Genomic DNA, 17,559 nt, shown 5'->3' with positions numbered 1-17,559 from the left:
CACTAAATTGTCCTAGACTGTGTTCGATATAACCTTGTGAACTGATGAACCTTGTGTACCGTTCCTGTCATGAGTGTAACCAAAGTGTAAAACATGACGTTAAAATCCTAATAAACAAAGAAACAAACCTAGTTTGGCCATCAGGGTTGCCAGGTCAGGCAAAAACGTCCATCTTAAAGTCTGCCAAAAACTGCCAGAAGCTAAAACTAGCCCCAAATCTAAGATGATACATATATTTAAAGAAAACAGGCTATAAATTGCAAAAACCTACCAGTGTACCACTATCAAATCTTACTTTGTTTTAATGTTATAATTTAAAGCATTTTGCAAAGCATTTTCTTTACTATGTAATTATTTTTTGTATTCTTATTTTATTACCATCTTATTAATAACAGTATAAAATTATTATATTTTATAATAGTTTTAGATCCCAGTCATAAACATTTAAGAGTAACACAACAGGACTAAATTTGACTTGTACTTACTTTTTCTATTAATTCCTCTCATGTACTCTCTTTGCCCCTCTGATCCTTGTTGTCTGTTAACAATTTTGTCTTTCTTTTTCTTTATGATTAGAATTTCAGTTGAATTTTCAATTTAGGGACACACGTACCAACATACGACTAATAACAATGCAGTAAATTTTTGATGACCAATGACTAAATTACAGAAAACAGTGGCTGTTTTGGTACTTTTTGTTCTTGAAATGGTATGTTTAACAAGCTCATGGTGAGGTCTTTAATTGCTTGCCATATACTAATTATACTTGCCTTGGTCAAATGTCCAAATAATGGCCATATAGTGTGGACTAGGGCGTTGGAGCTTTGGCTTTAATACTGTAGTTATAGCAATACAAATATTCACACATGTAATATCATGTCACTCTTTTTAGCATGATGTGTCACAGAGTTTGCTGAGGGCAGCACTGGACAGCTTGGTGCAAGACGCTGTTGAGGTACAAGCTAAATACTTTCCAGCAGTAGTCACAACATGGCGACTTTACACTCACCTCCCAGCTACTGAACACTGCTCTGTTTAGACTAACACCCCAATCAACACACTGTCATGATCAAGCTGTTCTACACAATTAATTTCTTACTATCAGCTGCACACTCACAGTCCAATTAGCATTTGTATTTACATATTGAGTTTACAACAAGAGATGTGTCTAAATAAATGCATGTTTTAATTGACATCAAAATTCAATTTCAGACTGTTAGTTACTGCTACGTTTTGGAATTGGTAGGTCAATTCCCCACAGGAACTTGAACTAAAATGAAAAAAAAACCCTGCTTGTTTTCAAGATGCATAACTATAAAACCTGAGAAAAAAATGTTTAATTGCAAATTCAATAAAATCAAATTACAAAGATTTTTAAATAAAAAAGAAAAACACAAAACAACTTTGCCTTAAGGAATTAATTGTAACATTTACTGACTGTTACTTTCAATGTAAATGCACTTTTAATGATAACCTGGATTCACTGCTTTTAATGCAGGAAAATTAAGGCAAAAATCAAATAATTGTGGCATGTGCAAAATCTTTCAGCTGTGAAGTTTAAGAGCTTGATTAACCTGTTAGGCCATGTCAGCTAATGACGTCACAAAAAGTAAATATCTGAAGTATGCAAAACAACATCTAGATAAGTTAAAGGCAAAGACTTTTGTTTTTTTAAGTGCAAGAAAAAGTGTAATTAATTTGACTTTTTACATTGCTCCTTGCTGATGAAAAAGTGCAGAATGACACCGGTTTAGTTATTAAAATTTATTGAGCAGTAATACAATGTGTTCAGAGTAGGAAAGTAACTTTACATAGTCAATCATAAAAGTCTTTATAGTCTTTCACAACTCTTTATAATTTTTATAATGTTAATTACATATTTAAACCTTTTACCTTATCTGCAAATGTGCAACTGCAGTCATGTGAGCAATCTATAGCATCAGGACAAACATGATTGTAATGATTGTGCTGGGGTGTGATGTTGTCAAGGATACGTGGACTGCTGTGGCTCTTGTAGTGCAGGGCAGGGTTATTGTAGTAGAAGTGTGAGTTGAACTGCTCTTGAACATATTCTGGCAGCAGGTGAGGAATGCTTCATAAATAAAGAAAAAGGTATAAATTAAAATATCATACATGGACAGCTAAGTTTATGTAGTGTAGTTAATTGTCTCTTTACACCAATAGCAGCTTAATCTTATTAGGCCTCTGGGATCTACATATCCAATACCTCCTTATTAATATTTCAGGTCAGCAGTGACATGTTAAACATAAAACAAAACATTTTCTGTTGCATCTAAAGGGCTCCCCCAGCTCTCCCAGGAAATGATAAAAGACAGCATGTTTACTGCAGTAATTCATTATCATGCAGTCAAAACAGTTAAAATCGAGATGCCAGATGGAATTGTACAGTTTCTTTTTAAATAAATAAATTTTTATATACATAGTGGTGTTGTGAGTAGTGATGTTAGTGTTAGTAGTAGATGTATACACAAGGATACACATCTTTGCACAGTATGTAAAACACTGGGTTTTAATATTATCTGTATGTTGGCCGCTGAAGTAGCACTACTGTATTAATCAGAGTAATATTACTGTAGTAAAGCAATTATCGGTAAATACTGGTTTACAATATTTACAGTAATGATTAATTTATGTAATGAGACTTGCATTGTATCACATTTTCATATGTAACCTTTTAATATTTTTATATTTTTGAAGTGTATATTTTCACACTTACTCTCCAGTTACAGTTTTTCTGTGACAACAGCAGAAACCAGCAAGAGCAGCCAGGAGCAGGAGCAGAGGGAGGCCAATACCCAGGACCAAACCCAGGATCAGGGACTTATTATCTCCATGAATTTTGGTGCCCACAATGCTTGAGTTGTTAAGAATCTCCCTGTCTAAAACATTGGAAATAAAAGTACAATGTTATTCTCAGCTTCAGAAATATGTTTTTGGGTATAAAGTATGACATTTTGTCTTGATTACAACATGAACACATACCTGTATTATGTAAATAATTTGCAAATAATTGTTTTATTACATTACATTACGTTATCTGTTCCCTACACCTTACCTAAAGTGCATGACTGCGATTCCTTGAGATCAGTGCCATTACATACACATCTGTAGCCACCATACGTGTTGTAACAGACAGATGATTGTGGACACACAGTCTTATTGCTTTTGCACTCATCCAGGTCTGTGAGAACAGAAAATAATAATGGCAAATAATGGGAAAATCTATTGTGAGAATATATTTTGATTGTAAATATAAACATTTTAAATATGATGCCTGCAACATCCTCAAAATATGAAACAAGGGCAAGTTCAAAGAATATTCAAATAACACCACTTGTACAATAAGCAGGTGAATTGGTAATAGGTGACAGTATCATGATTGGGTCATTATAAAATGAGAATCCACCAAAGGTTCAGTCTTTGAAATCAAACATCAGTTGCAGACATCAATTAAATAAATGTGTTTATATGTATAAAATTCAATTAAAGTGGTGTGTGAGTTACCGCTACTAACTGCTTCTGCTTACTGCTATTACTGCCACTAGTGGATGAAATAGTAGTACCACTATTTATTAGTATTGCTACCACCACTTACTACTTGTAGCATTACTACTACTACTTCTGCTTATTACCACTACTTACTATTACAATTACCACAACTATTATAATCAATACTACTACCACTAAGAACACAACAACTTCCAGAAGTAGTAGTAGTACTGTTATTAATACTTACTTACCACTACTACATTTACTATAACTTCCTAACACAGGTTTGTACTACAATGTAGTAAATGTAGGCATCATAAAAAATTAATGTAGGCAATAAAGCCATCTACGTACAGTGTATCACGAAAGTGAGTACACCCCTCACATTTCTGCAAATATTTCATTATATCTTTTCATGGGACAACACTATAGACATGAAACTTGGATATAACTAAGAGTAGTCAGTGTACAACTTGTATAGCAGTGTAGATTTACTGTCTTCTGAAAATAACTCAACACACAGCCATTAATGTCTAAATAGCTGGCAACATAAGTGAGTACACCCCACAGTGAACATGTCCAAATTGTGCCTAAAGTGTCAATATTTTGTGTGACCACCATTATTATCACTGCCTTAACCCTCCTGGGCATGGAATTCACCAGAGCTGCACAGGTTGCTACTGGAATCCTCTTCCACTCCTCCGTGATGACATCACGGAGCTGGTGGATGTTAGACACCTTAAACTCCTCCACCTTCCACTTGAGGATGCGCCACAGGTGCTCAATTGGGTTTAGTCCATCACCTTTACCTTCAGCTTCCTCAGCAAGGCAGTTGTCATCTTGGAGGTTGTGTTTGGGGTCGTTATCCTGTTGGAAAACTGCCATGAGGCCCAGTTTTCGAAGGGAGGGGATCATGCTCTGTTTCAGAATGTCACAGTACATGTTGGAATTCATGTTTCCCTCAATGAACCGCAGCTCCCCAGTGCCAGCAACACTCATGCAGCCCAAGACCATGATGCTACCACCACCATGCTTGACTGTAGGCAAGATACAGTTGTCTTGGTACTTCTCACCAGGGCGCTGCCACACATGCTGGACACCATCTGAGCCAAACAAGTTTATCTTGGTCTCGTCAGACCACAGGGCATTCCAGTAATCCATGTTCTTGGACTGCTTGTCTTCAGCAAACTGTTTGCTGGCTTTCTTGTGCGTCAGCTTCCTTCTGAAATGACGACCATGCAGACCGAGTTGATGCAGTGTGCGGCGTATGGTCTGAGCACTGACAGGCTGACCTCCCACGTCTTCAACCTCTGCAGCAATGCTGGCAGCACTCATGTGTCTATTTTTTAAAGCCAACCTCTGGATATGACGCCGAACACGTGGACTCAACTTCTTTGGTCGACCCTGGCGAAGCCTGTTCCGAGTGGAACCTGTCCTGGAAAACCGCTGTATGACCTTGGCCACCATGCTGTAGCTCAGTTTCAGGGTGTTAGCAATCTTCTTATAGCCCAGGCCATCTTTGTGGAGAGCAACAATTCTATTTCTCACATCCTCAGAGAGTTCTTTGCCATGAGGTGCCATGTTGAATATCCAGTGGCCAGTATGAGAGAATTGTACCCAAAACACCAAATTTAACAGCCCTGCTCCCCATTTACACCTGGGACCTTGACACATGACACCAGGGAGGGACAACGACACATTTGGGCACAATTTGGACATGTTCACTGTGGGGTGTACTCACTTATGTTGCCAGCTATTTAGACATTAATGGCTGTGTGTTGAGTTATTTTCAGAAGACAGTAAATCTACACTGCTATACAAGCTGTACACTGACTACTCTAAGTTATATCCAAGTTTCATGTCTATAGTGTTGTCCCATGAAAAGATATAATGAAATATTTGCAGAAATGTGAGGGGTGTACTCACTTTCGTGATACACTGTACATTGTTATTGTTCACATTCTCTTACCTCTTACACTGGCAGATGTAATGGCATAGTAGCCACCGGCTCGACTTAGGTAGTCCATGATATACCAGTGAGGAGTGTCACTGGAGACATTAATTCTGTATTCACTCAATGCACTTTCTGATACTGAGGCAGATGGCATAACACTGGCATTGTAGAACTTATTCTGGAAACCCAGAGACAGAATTTGCTCCAGCTGGGGAAGGAAATCATTACTGAAGTCATTAGGTTTATGAAGCATTCCAGATGCAGCTGCTGCTGGGTTAATAGGATGTAATGTTTTCCTGGAATTATGTCATTATTATTTAATCACTATTAAATATTTTATATAGGTGTCAGTTGAAGAAGTAGCCAGTCAAGCTCTAAACTACCAGTTTCAACAGTGGTGTAAACTTAGTTTCAGACTCACCTTTTTTACTCGCTGCAGTTCTAACTTTGTATCACTCCAAGTCATAGACACATTAAAAATGTTCCAGCCTAAAAACAAAAAAGTTATCTTAACATTCCATAAAACAGAACAAAATTCAATATTTGATAATGCATTTAATAAGTAATTACCTGGTGGGTTAGCAGATTCACCTAAATACAAAACAGATACATTGTTTTAGATAAAATTTTGCTTTACCTGTTTATATAGTGATTGCAATCTGTCTACACCATAATCACTAACAAAACATGATGCTTCCTCCACCTTGCTTCACAGCTACTCTAAGGATTTGGTATTGGTGGGCAGTGATGTATAGCGGACACATAGACATAGATTTAGATTCTAGGTTCTATTAATTGTTTGAGGCCTTTCGCTCTCATCATTGGTTTTATTCATTTATTAGTTTTTGGGGTTTTTTTTGTTCTAGAGGAAGTGTATTTGTATACCTTTCCAGCTTTATGCATGTCTACAATTCCTTATTTAACATCCTTCAAAATGGGTATATCAGGGAAAGATCTACATTAACAAATCTTTTTGGAGAGGATTGTACAGTACTTAAAAAAAAAGCCTTTTCATAAAGCAATGCTCCTGAACCCACATAATTGCATTAATTGTAATAATCTAAGTTGATAGCTTAGAGGTTCACATACTTGTTCTGCTTCAACTACAAATAATTAACATATGCGAACTGGTCAATGTGTTCAATAAAAAAATAAGAAATAAATTTTTTTCTTTGTTATTAGTTTGGACACATATTTATCTTGTATTAAAAGCAGACCAAATTTTCTAAGATATTAAAGCAGAAATCCTAGTCATTTTAAATATAGGGTTCACAAACTTTGTATCGCTAAAATAATGTCACCAGATCCAAGAAGAAAAGTTATCTTACCACAGCCACTGGATTCTGCAGTCATTTTATAGCGGCAAGAGCAAGACACTGAACCAATTGTGTTCACACACATGAACTTGGCATTGGGACAGTTTGCTGGGTTTTCACATTCATCGATATCTGTGTGTGGCACAAATCGTATTACTACAGACATTTCTTTGATTTCTTCTACAGTGTAATGCTACCTCTGTGAATGCATGTTTAGTAAAACAATTTTCATTGTTTAGGTTATCCAACATGTATATCACCCTGACCCTTGGTTTCTTAATTAATCAGTTCACCAAATCTACTTGTTAAGTGACTTTGGCTGAACACAGCCAGTGGCTGGCTCAATGTTCTATGGAGAGACTAATAAAAATGTAAAAAATAATAAAGACAACCAGGATTTTTTATATGGCTGGAATAAAGCAAAAACTGATTTCAAAGTAAGAACATACAATTGGTCATACATGGCAGAAGTGTGACCATGTGATAGAGCTGTGCATCATGAGCCATGACCTAGTCCTAGACAACTTGGCTTTATTGAGGGATAAAAATTATTTAAATGAATGTAAGGTCAACTGTCTATGAGCTGAGGCATTATTGGTTTATGTAGCAGAAAAATGATTCAAAATACACAACCAAGTTTTTAATAGCTGAAAATAAATTTAAGTGACCCAGTCGTGACTTGAACGCAATGTGAAGATCTGAAACAAGCAGTGCACGCCTAAAAACATAGCAATGTGCCAGATTTAAAGCAGATCTGCAAGCTAAAAATTCTCAATGTGACAGCCAAATTAAAGATAAATATGGTTATATGTGGTCACTGATGCGAAGGGTGATGTAATAACTGTTTTATAATGAATTTATTTGTGACAAATAGGCAAAAAATAATAATAATTTTACAGCACTGTATAAAAAAATACCTGTGCATTCATATCCATCACCAGTAAAGCCAGGCTTACAGGTGCATGTGTAGTTATAACCAGTACTGTAGCACTCTGCACTCTCGTGACAGGGAAAGGAAAATGGAGGAAGGCAGAAATCTGTGTAGAACAACAAAAAACATTTGTACACAATCATTTTTAAATAGCTATAAAATATGGAACTTTTTTTCTTTGCTAAATGCATTATAACAAATTTTACACACTGTAATCCAAAAGAGATTTAAGTGATGTTTTATGCATACATCAGTCTCAAGCACAAATGATTTTTGTTAAAAAATCTTCCAATAGCAGGGGTATGTATACTGCATTCTCCTCACTGTTTCCAGGCTGCTGCAGATCCAGATAATTTGTTGAAGTCATTTTGAAGTCGATTTGAAGGATCTGCTGAATGACTATATTGCAGTTGTTTAAATACATTCAGTTCTACAGTAAAAAGCACAGGTATGTTACATAATAATCCCCATGATTTTGGAATGGGATGTTTAACAACTTCACGGTCAAATGTTCTTTGGCGAAATGTCCACATTTAAAGATATGTTCATTCCCATTCACAATAAACAGACTTAAATAAACCTTAAGTACTTAAATACACTCCCACCAGCAGCTAACAGACAAAGGATATGTCATCAATAATTCATTGATACACAGTCTGTTATTGGACTGTGGGAAGAAAATCGGAGCTCCTGGAGGAAACCCACACAGACAGGGGAAGAATATGCCAACTCCACATAGAAAGGACCAGACTGCTCCACCTGGGAATTGACCCCAGGACCTTGTTGTTGTGTGGCATCAGTGTTACCCACTGAGCAAGCCCGATATGCCGTCATGTCAGAGAAGATCCAGGTACTCTGGCCTCTGTAATTTAATTTTTTTTCACAGTGTCCTCAAATGGGGGCAAAATTACATACAGAAAAAATAAGGTGCTTATATGGGCTTTATATATTATTATAATTGTGATAATTATAGAATTACAATAACTATGTACAACCCACATGAGAGATACTCTGTTTGAGTAGATCACATCACCTATTGTTATTTAGGTGCTTTTCACATAGCTGATTAAATCCAATATTTAAATAAATAAATCTCAGGCAACTCTTTATAGAGTTACGTCCCTAAAATGATAAAGTGCTTACTCAGAGCCTTGAGAATATACATCAATGTTCATTTAGACACCTGATTTTATGCAAAAATGCATGTAAAAGAATTTCTTAATGATAAAGAAAGTGATGCTAACCATTCTCAAAGCATTTATAGCCCTGTTTATCCCCAGAGACAGTAGGATGAGGACATTCTCCACAGCTAAAGCTGTTAGCTTCTTTTTGACTGATGCAGTTTACTCCTGCGAAGCAGGGCTTGCCTTTACACACATCTGTTCTATTTCCACAGTACCTTCCACTGAAACCTGGTGGGCACAGACAGCCTACAACCTAGGAGAACAAGATTTACAAAACACAGTAAATTATAGGAGTGGCACATAAGCTGTCATAATATTCAGTTGAAATGAAAAAGATTTTCTATGGGATTTAAATCTGAAGACTGAGAGGGCCACTCTTATATATTCCAGGACTGATTCCTTAACCCATCTTTAGTTCATACAGACTAACAGTAGGTTTTATGATCAGTGATATTATGTAGTGGCTGAAAACTGTGACGGCGTTATTAACAAAATATTTTTCCACGACAGAATTCTACATGATTCATTTTCTTTGTTCATTTGCTTCATCTTTTACTAATAAACACTTAATTTAATACAAAATCTAGCTCAGCAGAAAAAATAGAGTTATAAATTCTTAATTTTACTTGGGTAGTAGAATATTTCTGATTGCAGCTATAAGTAAAGTCAGGCAACAAGACCTCTTTAAATTTAAAGTAGATGTATGCACTGTGAGTATATTAAATAAAACAACAGTGCTTAAATTTTTACTCCTGCACTGTATATTAAAAAAGAATGAAAGAAAACAAGCATGCTGGGTACCTGGAATCTGCCCTGCAAGTGACTTTCTGCTATGCTCTGGTACTGACAGCTTCCTCCATTCAGACAGTTGCAGATCTGCAGGACTGGGATGAGCAAAGTGCTGGATGTGGAATCACTCACCTGCACTGTGAGCAACACAGGCTGAATATTGTAGGGAGTCCACACCATAACTCCATCATCTGCCCAACAAGGATGCGTTTTGCATTAATCGGCCTTGCCACATAAAGCAGAAGATGATAAACAGTACCAGATAACAAAAATACAGCTGTTTTAAGGATGCTACAGTGCTTAATCAGCAGTAAGCTTATTAAAAAGACTATGTCACAGTTTTAATATTCATTTACCATTTGTATAGTAGACTTGTAATTACTACAGACAATAATCTTAATATATTTCACAAAATTAAAAATGATTGAAAACTCAACACTCACTTATAATGAAAATCTGGCAGTCAGTCAGCTGCTGATTTTTCATAATTAAACACTAAAAATAGGCAAGTACTGAACCCTGGATTAAACCGCTGCGCCATCTAAGCACCTTGTGTAAACTATTGTCCATGTTAATCACAAATACGCTGTGAATGGAGTTTAATTTAATGTAGTGATCTTTTAAACAATGGCTAATTTAGTAATTTACCTTTCCCGATGGTCACCAGTTGTGGTCTTGGGTAGAGCAGAGAAAAGGTGATGACATCTCTGTTAGCATCTTCTGCTAAAAACTGCACCCTGACTGTAGCATTCACCTTACAGCGGACTACCATGGGCTCCAACACCATGGGTGGCAAGTTTCCTGTTATAAATAATTACAGCTAAAATTAGAGTTGTTTAAATTAAAGTAAAAAATTCCCATTACACTATGATAGTGAGTTTGTTTAGTTTAGCTTACAGTAGGTCACACATGTCTATAAAGTGTTTGGTAATTCATGTTAGTTGGTTTTAGTTTTTTAAAGACAATATTAAATTAAATACTGTCCAGGACAATATTTAAGAGCCTGCACAACAGGTTTTGTTTTACATTAGATTTAATAGAATAAACACACACACACACACACACATATGTATATATATATATACAGAGGGGCCAAAAAGTATTTAGTCAGCCACTGATTGTGCAAGTTCTCCTACTTAGAAAGATGAGAGAGGTCTGTAATTTTCATCATAGGTACACTTCAACTATGAAAGACAAAATGAGAAAAAAAAATTCAGGAAATCACATTGTAGAATTTTTAAAGAATTTATTTGTAACTTATGGTGGAAAATAAGTATTTGGTCAATAACAAAAGTTAAACTCAATACTTTGTAACATAACCTTTGTTGGCAATGACAGAGGTCAAATGACACGGACTTTCAACTCCCTCCACAAATTTTCTATGGGGTTGAGGTCTGGAGACTGGCTAGGCCACTCCAGGACCTTGAAATGCTTTTTACGGAGCCACTCCTTCGTTGCCCGAGCGGTGTGTTTGGGATCATTGTCATGCTGGAAGACCCAGCCACGTTCCATCTTCAATGCTCTCACTGATGGAAGGAGATTTTGGCTTAAAATCTCACGATACATGGCCCCGTTCATTCTTCCCTTAACACGGATCAGTCGTCCTGTCCCCTTTGCAGAAAAACAGCCCCAAAGCATGATGTTTCCACCCCCATGCTTCACAGTAGGTATGGTGTTCTTGGGATGCAACTCAGCATTCTTCTTCCTCCAAACACGACGAGTTGAGTTTTTACCAAAAAGTTCCATTTTGGTTTCATCTGACCACATTATATTCTCCCAATCCTCTTCTGGATCATCCATATGCTTTCTGGCAAACTTCAGACGGGCCTGGACATGTACTGGCTTAAGCAGGGGGACATGCCTGGCACTGCAGGATTTGAGTCCCTCTCGACGTAGTGTGTTACTGATGGTAGCCTTTGTTACTTTGGTCCCAGCTCTCTGCAGGTCATTCATCAGGTCCCTCCGTGTAGTTCTGGGATTTTTGCTCACCGTTCTCATGATCATTTTGACCCCACGGGATGAGATCTTGCGTGGGGCCCCAGATCGAGGGAGATTATCAATGGTCTTGTATGTCTTCCATTTTCTTACAATTGCTCCCACAGTTGATTTATTCACACCAACCTGCTTGCCTATTGTAGATTCATGCTTCCCAGCCTGGTGCAGGTCTACAATGTTCTTCCTGGTGTCCTTCGACAGCTCTTTGGACTTGGCCATGGTTGAGTTTGGAGTCTGACTGTTTGAGGCTGTGGACAGGTGTCTTTTATACAGATAACGAGGTCAAACAGGTGCCATTAATACAGGTAACGAGTGGAGGACAGAAGAGCTTATTTTCCACCATAATTTACAAATAAATTCTTTAAAAATTCTACAATGTGATTTCCTGGATTTTTTTTCTCATTTTGTCTCTCATAGTTGAAGTGTACCTATGATGAAAATTACAAACTTGCACAATCAGTGGCTGACTAAATACTTTTTGGCCCCACTGTATATATACAGTGTATCACAAAAGTGAGTACACCCCTCACATTTCTGCAGATATTTAAGTATATCTTTTCATGGGACAACACTGACAAAATGACACTTTGACATAATGAAAAGTAGTCTGTGTGCAGCTTATATAACAGTGTAAATTTATTCTTCCCTCAAAATAAGTCAATATACAGCCATTAATGTCTAAACCACCGGCAACAAAAGTGAGTACACCCCTTAGTGAAAGTTCCTGAAGTGTCAATATTTTGTGTGGCCACCATTATTTCCCAGAACTGCCTTAACTCTCCTGGGCATGGAGTTTACCAGAGCTTCACAGGTTGCCACTGGAATGCTTTTCCACTCCTCCATGACGACATCACGGAGCTGGCGGATATTCGAGACTTTGCGCTCCTCCACCTTCCGCTTCAGGATGCCCCAAAGATGTTCTATTGGGTTTAGGTCTGGAGACATGCTTGGCCAGTCCATCACCTTTACCCTCAGCCTCTTCAATAAAGCAGTGGTCGTCTTAGAGGTGTGTTTGGGGTCATTATCATGCTGGAACACTGCCCTGCGACCCAGTTTCCGGAGGGAGGGGATCATGCTCTGCTTCAGTATTTCACAGTACATATTGGAGTTCATGTGTCCCTCAATGAAATGTAACTCCCCAACACCTGCTGCACTCATGCAGCCCCAGACCATGGCATTCCCACCACCATGCTTGACTGTAGGCATGACACACTTATCTTTGTACTCCTCACCTGATTGCCGCCACACATGCTTGAGACCATCTGAACCAAACAAATTAATCTTGGTCTCATCAGACCATAGGACATGGTTCCAGTAATCCATGTCCTTTGTTGACATGTCTTCAGCAAACTGTTTGCGGGCTTTCTTGTGTAGAGACTTCAGAAGAGGCTTCCTTCTGGGGTGACAGCCATGCAGACCAATTTGATGTAGTGTGCGGCGTATGGTCTGAGCACTGACAGGCTGACCCCCCACCTTTTCAATCTCTGCAGCAATGGTGACAGCACTCCTGCGCCTATCTTTCAAAGACAGCAGTTGGATGTGACGCTGAGCACGTGCACTCAGCTTCTTTGGACGACCAATGCGAGGTCTGTTCTGAGTGGACCCTGCTCTTTTAAAACGCTGGATGATCTTGGCCACTGTGCTGCAGCTTAGTTTCAGGGTGTTGGCAATCTTCTTGTAGCCTTGGCCATCTTCATGTAGCGCAACAATTCGTCTTTTAAGATCCTCAGAGAGTTCTTTGCCATGAGGTGCCATGTTGGAACTTTCAGTGACCAGTATGAGAGAGTGTGAGAGCTGTACTACTAAATTGAACACACCTGCTCCCTATGCACACCTGAGACCTAGTAACACTAACAAATCACATGACATTTTGGAGGGAAAATGACAAGCAGTGCTCAATTTGGACATTTAGGGGTGTAGTCTCTTAGGGGTGTACTCACTTTTGTTGCCGGTGGTTTAGACATTAATGGCTGTATATTGAGTTATTTTGAGGGAAGAATAAATTTACACTGTTATATAAGCTGCACACAGACTACTTTTCATTGTGTCAAAGTGTCATTTTGTCAGTGTTGTCCCATGAAAAGATATACTTAAATATCTGCAGAGATGTGAGGGGTGTACTCACTTTTGTGATACACTGTATATATATATACATATTGTAATTCATGTTTGTTTATAGTTTTTATTTTGGTTCTGTAATTTTCTTTTTTTAAATGTTTCATCATTGCTTCATCCTGGTCTGGGCTGCAGTGGGTCTAGTTTCTCTGGAATCACTGGGCGCAATGCAGTAACACACCCTGGGCAGGACACCAATCCAATGCGGCCCAATTACGTCTGTGTGTAGCTGCACGACTATTGATAGTGTTGCTTATTATTCCGACTCTAAATGCCAGCATTGGTAATTTACCCAAGCACCCATATTTTATTAGTGATTTTTTTTTCAAAATAAATGTATTAAAATGTATTTTTCTAGCACAGCTCCAGTTCATTGCTTTGTGTGGAGTTTGGCATCTCTTACCGATGTTCGTGTAAGGTACTTATGGGTACTTTGGTTTCCTCCAACCTCCCAAAACCTGCAGCTGATATATTGGCTATACTTTAAAATTCCCCTAGTGGTGTAAGTGTGAATGAGAGAGTGTGATGCCGTTCAGTAAAACTATATTACACTCACTGAGTGCTTATGGTTAATGGGGTTTGTCAAGCTTCACACTTGAGACGCCAGGTATAGCCTTACCCCTTCAAGAACTGAAAATGTTCCTAATATGCAAGTGCTAAGGTAGAACAATACTGTGGCTAAAAAACATCAAATAAAAATAAATGAGGTGGCCAAAATAACAGAAACAAATGATAGACAAAAAATATCAACCACCCATAGTGGAGAAAGTGGATAAAGGCAAGAAAGAATGAAAATGAAAACTGGTTCGACTGCTCGACCCACAGGCCAAGTTCATGGAAAAAGATTGGAGAGAGGAAACCCTAAACAAGCCGGGGTATGTATATTGATTGATTATTTTATGATCAGCTACACCTTCCACACAATTGATCTATGTTGGAATACATTTACTGACCACAGCCCATTTGTTGCTGTGTCCTCTTTGTCACCCTCTTGTGCCCAACTTTTTGATCAAAGTAACCCCCTTTGGACCATCACTGACCAGATGATATTTGGGTGGTGCAACAGGTGCAGCAGTGTTGTTGGGATTTTAATTTACCCTAATGTAATGCTGGGAGAATAAATGTGCTCCAACCAAAAATATAAAGCTGACAGTGTTCTGTGATCCTGTGAGAGTGTCCATTGAAAAACAAGAGAAAGATTAACACACAGTGTGTATGTAAAAAGTCTCTAACTATACACCTACAACAAATGCTAACAGTATGTGTTCCTAATAAAGAAGCTAGGAATACAGGAACAACACACAATACCATGTCATTAGCAAGTTAATGTCATTGCAAGTGCTGAGAATGCCACACATCATCATCTGGTCACTGGAGGTCTTGTAGAGCTTACAAGGGAACAACTTAGTATTCCTAAAATAAAGTGTTCTTAATTCACACCAGTCGCTACCACAGCTCTTTATTCAGTACTCAGTACCTTTGCCTTTAAAAAATGATCTCTGTTTGTCTTAGTATTCATATTCTGCTTCTAAATGTCTCATTTTGCATAATTACCTGAAGGTTATGATCTACAGTGATACTTTTGCTACTTATCTTTTGCTACATCACCTGATCTAATACAATTGTGAATACTAGTGCACATTTTTCAATATATTTTTGTTTAAAATGATAAAATTGGTGAAGAAGTTTCCTACCAAAGGTAAGAGCAAGCTTGCGGACCTGCTGTTGGTCCTGCAGGCTCTGTAGGCCCAGGTTGTTGTTGTCTGTGGACAGGATGTCATGCACACATTGCATGCTTCCCTGGCACATCTGCTGCAGTCCAGCCAGTGTGGTTGGAGTAACTGACGCCATCAACTCCTCTGTGCTCACTGGCTGAAAGGGTGTCAAGGGGGGAGTGGAGAACAAGAGACTCTCTGGCACTGGCACGGTCCCTGTGGGACACAGAGACATGGCAACAGTGGGTAAACTAATGAAGAAAGTTAAATATTTTCTTGCAAAACCATAGCTGGATTCATGAGGAGACCTGTTCACTTAGAATAATTCATCATCATCAAAGGATTTCACAGCAAAATCAGGCAGAAAGGTTTATTGTGTGATGAATATTCAAAATGACAACTGGGTGGTACAGGTACAGAGGCCTATTATGTTAGCGCACCACCTCTGGTTTCAGATTCCTGAGATTCAGGATCAAATCTTAGTGATGCCAACAGCTGGTTAGGCATCTACACAGGCATACAACTAGTATGCATTTCCTCAAAACTGAAACTATTCTAATCTTACTCACATGACTGTCCAAAGAGTAGCAGTCTGTCTTCAGAGGGCAGGTTACCGTCAGGAGAAAGCATTAGACGACCATTGGAGAGAAGAAAGTCATCTGTGATGTTGGAGCTCCAGAGGCCCAGGAGGCCGACGGTGCGATTGTAGAAGCTCTGAGGGACCACCACCAGAGTAGTAAGCCTTCCAGCATCCCCTCTCCACACAGCTACATTCAGGCCTCCTTCATACACAGCTGCACAGCGCTGCATAGATGTGCAACGCAACACAAAACCCTGCTGGACTTGATATACTAGACCTATTAACAACAGAAGGCATTTAATTAGGCAATGTCTCATTTGCAGGTAACACAGGTTCATTTTAGGTAACAACTCAAAACTAGTCAGACATATACAGTACATTGGTGGAAAAAAATTGCCCCATTTCAATTCTCTATGTCATTGCATTGTCACAATAAATGGTTGCAGATCATTTAATAAAATGTGTTATGTTAAGGAACAATTTTATAAAATGTCTTACACTAAGGGAAACATTTAATAAAAAGTCTTACACTAAGGGAAATAGAGTTATTTAAGAGTTTTGATAGTTTTCTTAGTTGGTGTTAGTGTATTTTAGTGGATGGGAATGTTTTGTATGTGTTATTTTATTTCCAAATAAATTTTAAGGGGCCTCACAGCAAGAAAGTCCTGTGTCTAATTCCCAGGTGGAACAGTCTGGGTCCTTTCTGTGTGAAGTTTGTTCTCCCCGTGTTTGTGTGGGGTTTCCCCCAGGTACTCTGGTTTTGCCCCACAGTACAAAGACATGCAGTCAGATTAATAGGACCTACTAAATTTGCCCTGAGTGTGTGTGTTTGCCCTGTTATAGACTGGTGACCTGGCCAGGGTGTTTCCTACCTTTCACCCAGTGAATCGGATAAGATAAAGTGCTGGTAAAACAGACAGGGACTGAATTAATGAATATTAGATGGTATTATTTTGATAGGAGTTATCAAAGTTAGTCATATGTGTTTACTTTAGTCACAACAATTATAGGTGATATGTCAAATTTGCACCAGTCAGTAATGACCAGCGCCTCCAAAATATAATAGTCCTAGTGCATATACAGGTCCTGAAAATGTAACTCTTTTTTTTATATAGATATATTTTTTTCCCCCTCTTTTTTCCCCCAATTTTTATCCCCCAGTCTAGTCGTGTCCAATTACCCTGGCGTCCTCTATACTGATTCGACCCTTCACCGCTGACTGAGGACGCCTCTCAACTGACATGCGCCCCCTCCGGTATGCACAGTCAGTACAGATTTGCATTTTTCACCTGCACGAGTCAAGTTCATACACTTGACGGGCACTGTGTATGGAGGGTCACACCCCCATCAGCATTATTCCTCAGCTCTGTGCAGGTGTCATCAGTCAGCCAGCAGGGGCCGCAGTTGCACCAGTCATGAGGACCTATGATCCGACTTTCTTACCCTCTAACCCTGAACAACAGCCAATCT

General features: G+C 38.5%; 1 protein-coding gene and 1 long non-coding RNA gene across 2 annotated transcripts; both read right to left on the bottom strand.

Annotated features, from left to right (window-relative positions):
- Nucleotides 1-1,775: 1,775 nt before the first annotated feature.
- Nucleotides 1,776-9,864, bottom strand: LOC134315270 (neurogenic locus notch homolog protein 1-like). Its single transcript, XM_062996355.1, has 10 exons — nt 9,697-9,864; nt 8,956-9,148; nt 7,698-7,817; nt 6,793-6,912; nt 6,035-6,055; nt 5,886-5,953; nt 5,480-5,672; nt 3,077-3,202; nt 2,738-2,900; nt 1,776-2,092 (listed from the first exon to the last, which is right to left on the bottom strand). Exons 1-10 carry the CDS (start codon nt 9,862-9,864, stop codon nt 1,873-1,875), a joined length of 1,392 nt encoding a protein of 463 aa, XP_062852425.1. The 3' UTR covers nt 1,776-1,872.
- Nucleotides 9,865-10,343: 479 nt separating this feature from the next.
- On the bottom strand, nt 10,344-15,578 carry LOC134314757 (uncharacterized). Its single transcript, XR_010012420.1, has 3 exons — nt 15,489-15,578; nt 10,439-10,485; nt 10,344-10,358 (listed from the first exon to the last, which is right to left on the bottom strand). It is a non-coding gene; the product is annotated as an uncharacterized LOC134314757 (long non-coding RNA).
- Between the last annotated feature and the right edge of the window lie 1,981 nt (nt 15,579-17,559).

This window comes from Trichomycterus rosablanca, chromosome 5, assembly GCF_030014385.1.
Source record: "Trichomycterus rosablanca isolate fTriRos1 chromosome 5, fTriRos1.hap1, whole genome shotgun sequence".
Taxonomy (NCBI): Eukaryota; Metazoa; Chordata; class Actinopteri; order Siluriformes; family Trichomycteridae; genus Trichomycterus; species Trichomycterus rosablanca.
The sequence above is the reverse complement of the archived record's forward strand: the minus strand, read 5'-3'. Positions and strand labels throughout refer to the sequence as shown.

What these genes read in the sequence shown, in the direction of transcription:
- LOC134315270 (XM_062996355.1), bottom strand. Translation starts at nt 9,864, where the DNA reads ATGGTGTGGACTCCCTACAATATTCAGCCTGTGTTGCTCACAGTGCAG. An exon ending in TGCAGAATCCAGTGGCTGTG is followed by an intron (nt 6,056 to 6,792) that starts GTAAGATAACTT and finishes TTTTGTATTTAG; the next exon opens with GTGAATCTGCTAACCCACCA. An exon ending in TGAATCTGCTAACCCACCAG is followed by an intron (nt 5,954 to 6,034) that starts GTAATTACTTAT and finishes TTTTGTTTTTAG; the next exon opens with GCTGGAACATTTTTAATGTG.